We start from the raw sequence: 6042 nt of genomic DNA, 5'->3' as shown, positions 1-6042 counted from the left end.
GGCAGGGCCAATCAGGGTGAAGCTGGCTGCATCCTGAGTAGCCCTATTCCAACTCGGACAGGGAGGGCAGGAGCTGTGGGGGCAGGGCCAATCAGGGTGCAGCTGGCTGCATCCTGAGTAGCCCTATTCCAACTCTGACAGGGAGGGCGGGAGCTGTAGGAGCAGGGCCAATCAGGGTGCAGCTGGCTGCATCCTGAGTAGCCCTATTCCAACTCGGACAGGGAGGGCGGGAGCTGTAGGAGCAGGGCCAATCAGGGTGCAGCTGGCTGCATCCTGAGTAGCCCTATTCCAACTCGGACAGGGAGGGCGGGAGCTGTGGGGGCAGGGCCAATCAGGGTGCAGCTAGCTGCACCCTGATTGGCCCTGGAGAGGCCAGACCATCCGTCTCCGAAGACTGTTTCACAAATATTAAGAGGTACCAAATGGATAAAATTGGAGTATTGGAAACTTACAAGGATAATTTTGACAATCATAATAGGAAACAACCAGTGATGAAAATTCAACATTGCAAACGGCACAAATCTAGAGTCCGTTTTGGTTGCTTCATTAATCATTAAGATAGAGACAAGACACATTTTGATGCTTGATTCAATATCTTATTATTGTGTATTATATAAATATACTGTCTACAGATTTTTATAGCCTGGGACAGGTTCTCTCTTTTTTCTGTTGGTAGCTTACGAAAGCTGACAAGGTGGTGCTTGCCTGGGCTATCCCGGTACGGAGCTTGGGTTTGAGGCGCTGGTTCTCCTTAAAATGGGTTATTGAACCACAGTTGGGCATTTGAAATCAAAACACAATCTGATCCTGCTCCTCTAGCACTCTGCGTCTGATGTGCCAGCAAGGACAGTCTGCTCATTCAAAGGCAGTGGCTGGTTTGGCAAGGCAAGGAATTTCAGTCCCCGAGGAAGAAGGAAAATGAGGTCTCTAACGGTTGGCTGATGGGATGGTGCGTTGCAGAGTTCTAGAGCTGGTAGAGCAGGTGTGGCTCTTTTTAAAAAAAAGAGTCTCTTGCGTGCAACGTCCTGAGAAAAGAGCCGTCATTTTGGATTCCATTCTGGTCGTACGCAGGTAAGTGGCAAGGCAGGAATATGATCCGGGACTTGGGCTTGTGTTTTGCACTCGCTCCATATAAATCATATTCCTCAACGTTCTTGGAGTTAGAACATAATTCTGGCTTGCAAACAAGGAGCACTTTTACTTTCCACTAGTGTGTCCCTGAAAAAGTGCACAGCTGGGATAACCACATTGGGAAATGCACGTCTCTTGCGGATCCCTTGGCCAGAGAGCTTCCTGCAGCACAAGCAAACGAGTCAACGGCCACATCGTAGAATCACTCCGACCTGATCGGTTTGCAGCGTTGCTGAGAACATCCTGAGATGAGCCATAGAATCACAGAATAATAGAGTTGGGACCTCATGGGTCATCTAGTCCAGGGGTAGTCAACCTATGGTCCTCCAGATGTCCATGGACTACAATTCCCATGAGCCCCTGCCAACTGGCAGGGAATTGTAGTCCATGGACATTTGGAGGACCACAGGTTGACTACCCCTGATCTAGTCCAACCCCCTGCACTATGCAGGACACTCACCACCCTCTTGCTCATCCACTGTCACCTGCCACCCCCTTAAGCCTTCACAGAATCAGCATCTCCATCAGATGGCTCTCCAGCCTCTTTAAAAATTTCCAAAGATGAGAACCCACCACCTCCCGAGGAAGCCTGTTCCACTGAGAAACCTCTCTAACTGTCGGGAACAGTCTTTTGTGTTGAGACCAGGCTTGTTGGGCTGGAACCCATTAAACCCAAGGGATAACAGCTAGGACCTTCAAAGGTTTTTGTTCAAATTATATTACTTTTATTGTGGACAATTTAAAAAAAAACTTTAGAAATTAAAAACTTAGGTCCAGCCCACAGGCTATTGCAAAGCAGCACGCTGTGCATTATGTGAACCACTAGACTGACGCGTTTCGGCCCTGAAAGGGCCTTCTTCAAAGGTCTGGTTTTAACACACACCAGTTCTTAACACATGCAGCATGTACAGCAGCCAATAAAAGCTCCAACATAAGAGCTGTAAAGTATCAGAGTCACTTAATGAAAGAAGATGTCTAGTTATCAGTCCTAAGCTCTCTTCCAAAGGCTGCCCAAAATTGTCAAGGGTGTGTTTCCTTATTAGCGCATGTATTGCAATGAGGCAAGGCTTGTTGGGCTGGAAGCCAGTGCCCCTGCCTGATCCAGCCTGGTGCGTGGAACTTCACAAATGTTCTCCAAGCCCATGCCTATGTCAGGAAGTAGTTACCCTGCCAGTGAAGGCTACTTGCACTCTCTTACATCACAGGAACAGCCAGTGAGTCCCGTTGTGGCAAAGGAACCAGCAAGGAGACCTCCTTGGTCCTTCAGCTGTGACCTGCCTGCCATGTTTTATTCTTTGGCAGAAGTGTTCTGAAGCCCATTGCAGGACACCCGTCTGCGCATGAATTGGGCGCGCAGGGAGAGAAGCAGTCATGAATGTGCTGGGCCTCCCCACAATAACCAAGTTGGATGCATGGCACAGATAGGTATGATGTGGCTGTACATGTGCGACCGACTGAGCTTGGTGGCATCACTGATCACAGGGAGGGAGCAAATGCATGGGATACGTCAACGTGAACACATGAAAGCCTTGGGGCGGGGCCTGCTCTCTTCCTCCGTGGGGATGGGTAACTTGGGCGAGGTTTCTCTTTCCCTGGTGCTGGGGCATCATTTCCCTTGCTTTGTTTCATGGGGCCCACCAACCCCCACCCCTGCCCCCTCGTCCCCAGGCAGCAAGAGGAAGTGCAGCTGATGTCTTTACTACCTGAAATGGTCTCAAGTGGCTTCCAATTGTCTTGCCTTCCTCTCCCCACAGCAAAGACCCCTGTGAGGGAGGTGAGGCTGAGAGAGCTCTGAGAGAACCGTGACTGGCCCAAGGTCCCCCAGCTGGTTGCATGTGGAGGAGGAGTGGGGAATCGAACCTGGTTCTCCAGATGAGAAGCCATCACTCTTAACCACGACTCTATGCTAGCGGCAAGTGAACGTTAGCCCTTAAGGAAGCAAAAGTTTTTCACATTGTGGAGCCCGTTGTCTGCCTTGTTTTATCTGCAAGGTTATGGAACAGCAATATTTATTTTGTTTATTTATTGTGAGATTTCTATTCTGTCCTGTTTTCAGAAACTCTGTCATCTCGTGACCCGGATAGACCAGGCCAGCCCCATCTTGCCCGGTGGGACGGGAAAAGCCCAAGGAAGCCCAGGGCCATGACTCAGAGGCAGGGGGCAGCAACCCACTTCTAAATTTCTCCTCCCTTGAAAACCCCACTAAGGGTCAACATAAATCAGCTGTGACTTGATGGCTTAGATAGATAGATAGATAGATAGATAGATAGATAGATAGATAGATAGATAGATAGATAGATAGATAGATAGATAGATAGATAGATAGATAGATAGATAGATAGATAGATAGATAGATAGATAGATAGATAGATAGATAGATAGATAGATAGATAGATAGATAGAACCTGGAATAAATCAGCTGTGACTTGATGGCTAATATATATATCTGAGTTGTGACCCTGGACTTCCTTGGGCTTTTCACATCCCACCAGGCAAGATGGAGCTGGCTTGGTCTATCCGGGTCACGAGATGACAGAGTTTCTGAAAACGGGGCAGAATATATATATATGGCCTGGAATTTGGACAAGGGAATTCATAAACTGCTCATACCAGTACTCCTCCTGGGCTTCAGTTGGAAAGCAGATGTGTAAATTATCCTTTCATATCTCTGGAGAGAGCTGGAGGATTCCAGACCTGCTCCTTAGAAAGCTCCCCCTTCCCTGCTGCATTCCTCTTGAGCAGGGGGAGTCAAACTGCGGCCCTCCAGATGTCCATGGACTACAATTCCCAGGAGCCCCGCAGTTTGACCACCCCTGCTCTTGAGCCTCCTCTCAGAGCTGTGGGCCAGAGGCCTGGTCTGAAATTCACCAATGAGATTCCAGCATGCAACTTCATCCAAACTCGATGCTGACTGGCTGGTCCTTCTGAGTTCACAATGTGGCCACCCAACAATGAGTGGCACTTCGTGTTGTGTTGGAGTCCTTGGTGCTTGTGATCCCAAACCACGGTTGGAGAGACAAGGAGGCCCTTGCTGGAACATGCGCGGCGATTGTGTCGGTAACAAAGGGAATCGGAAGCCGGCAGTCTGAATCGCTCAGAGAAATTCCCTCCCTCCCCCAAGCCCAAACCGAACATGTGGAAGGAAATGAAGAAAAAGTGTCTTCATTCGAAGATGAAAACCGCAGAGGAAACGGCTGCCTCTGACCTCTACGTGGCTCTCATGGTGGCCCCTAAGAATGCCCCAGCCAAAGGGGTCGGCCTTCAGAGTGACGTGGTGTTTGAAGAAATCGGCCGCCGCATCCGAGAAGTGGGCAGTCAGGTTGTCCAAAAGGTGAACGCCATCTTTCAGTGGGACATCACAAACGGAGAGCTGATGGTGTCCCAGTGGACGCTGGATCTGAAGACTGGCTCCGGCGAGATCTACCGGGGTCCCTCCCGCCAGTCGGCCAACGCGGTCTTCACCCTCTCCGAACATGACTTCATGGAGCTCGTTCTAGGCAAGGTCAAGCCTCAGCGTGCCTTCCTGGTGGGCAAGATCAAGGTGAAAGGCAGCATCTTGCTCAGTCACCGGCTGGAGACGATTCTCAAAGACTACATCAAGTTGTGAGGTGCTCAGCAGGCAGGCAGAAGATGGCGGACCCCCTTATTCTGTTTAGTGACAATGCTGGTCAGAGAGGAGAGTGAAATTAAAAGTACAGAGTAGTTTAATGCAAACGGTGACAGCTTGAGCTTGCATTTCAGTGTCTGGTCGGTCGGTGTTTAGTGGCCCAGCCCACCATAACCTGTTTCCCTAGTTGGCTTATCTATTTATTTAAATCTAGACTAGATAAGCGACCTTCCTTCCCTGCAGAACTCAAGGCAGCTTCCCCACTCCCACCCCAGGTGACTTATGGCAGAGTGGCCAAGCTGGCTCTCCAGATGTCCATGGACTACAGCAGGGGTAGTCAGACTGTGGCCCTCCAGATGTCCATGGACTACAATTCCCATGAGCCCCTGCCAGCGTTCGCTGGGAATCTGGGAATGAAGCCTGGGGAGAACAGGGCACAATACCAGAGAGGCCCCCCTCTGAAGCAGCCATTTTCTCTAGGGGAACTGGAGATAGCCTGTAATTCCGGGAGATCCTCGGGTCCCACCCAGGGCCTGGTGACCCTTGAACCAGCATTGTTGTCAGATGGCCATGTAACCTCTGCTTAAAAACCTCCAAGAAGGAGAGCCCCATCACCACCACTGAGGAAGTGCTGTAACCACCAGGAAGTTCTTCCTAACATTGAGCAGAATTGGATTTAAAGAGGCTGAAGAGTCCCCAAGTCTCTTTGTAGATGGGCGTATGATGCAGGGTGAACAAAAAGGACTTCCCCTTCGCTCTTCAGGCCCCTCCCAATGAAAAAGTTCATGTGGCCTGTCCAGAGTGTAATTGTGGCCCTGCCCTTTGCCTTCAGAACTAGCTTTCTCAACCACAGTTCCGTGAAACCCTGGGTTTTCTTGACAGCCCTGGAAGGGTTTCCCAAATGGGTGGCAGTGCATTAATTTTTTAATACATTTTTTAAATTTGTTAAACATTTATCCATGATATGACCATATAGGGTCATGTTGACCCATCCCCCCATCTCCCAAAATGGTCAGTGATGGACATGGAGGGGGTGGGTGGGAATTTGAGTGGCCCTGGGTGGGCATGTACCCAGCTATGCTTCCCAAGCACATTCTGCATGATTGCACCACTTCTGGGTTTTTTTTAAATCTGAAGAATGTTTCAGGGGCTTCTCAATGGTAAAAAGTTAAAGGCTGCTTTAGAAGGACTGGCCCTTTTCAGTGGCTCCAGAATCAATATGGGGCAGGACTGAAGGTTTCAGAAAATTTCCAGGGCTTTCAAACTGGCCTCAGCCAGGGCCAGGGCTTTTTCGGCTCTGGCCT

The 6042-nt window shown here is 49.7% G+C and overlaps 1 protein-coding gene across 1 annotated transcript; it reads left to right on the top strand.

Moving 5' to 3' along the window:
* Positions 1–4081: 4081 nt before the first annotated feature.
* Positions 4082–4845, top strand: SCP2D1 (SCP2 sterol binding domain containing 1). Its single transcript, XM_077310242.1, has one exon. It carries the CDS (start codon positions 4265–4267, stop codon positions 4736–4738), a length of 474 nt encoding a protein of 157 aa, XP_077166357.1. The 5' UTR covers positions 4082–4264; the 3' UTR covers positions 4739–4845.
* The last annotated feature ends 1197 nt before the right edge of the window (positions 4846–6042 follow it).

The sequence above is a fragment of the Paroedura picta genome, chromosome 14, assembly GCF_049243985.1.
Source record: "Paroedura picta isolate Pp20150507F chromosome 14, Ppicta_v3.0, whole genome shotgun sequence".
Lineage (NCBI taxonomy): Eukaryota > Metazoa > Chordata > Lepidosauria > Squamata > Gekkonidae > Paroedura > Paroedura picta.
This window is presented reverse-complemented; position numbering and strand designations above follow the sequence as displayed.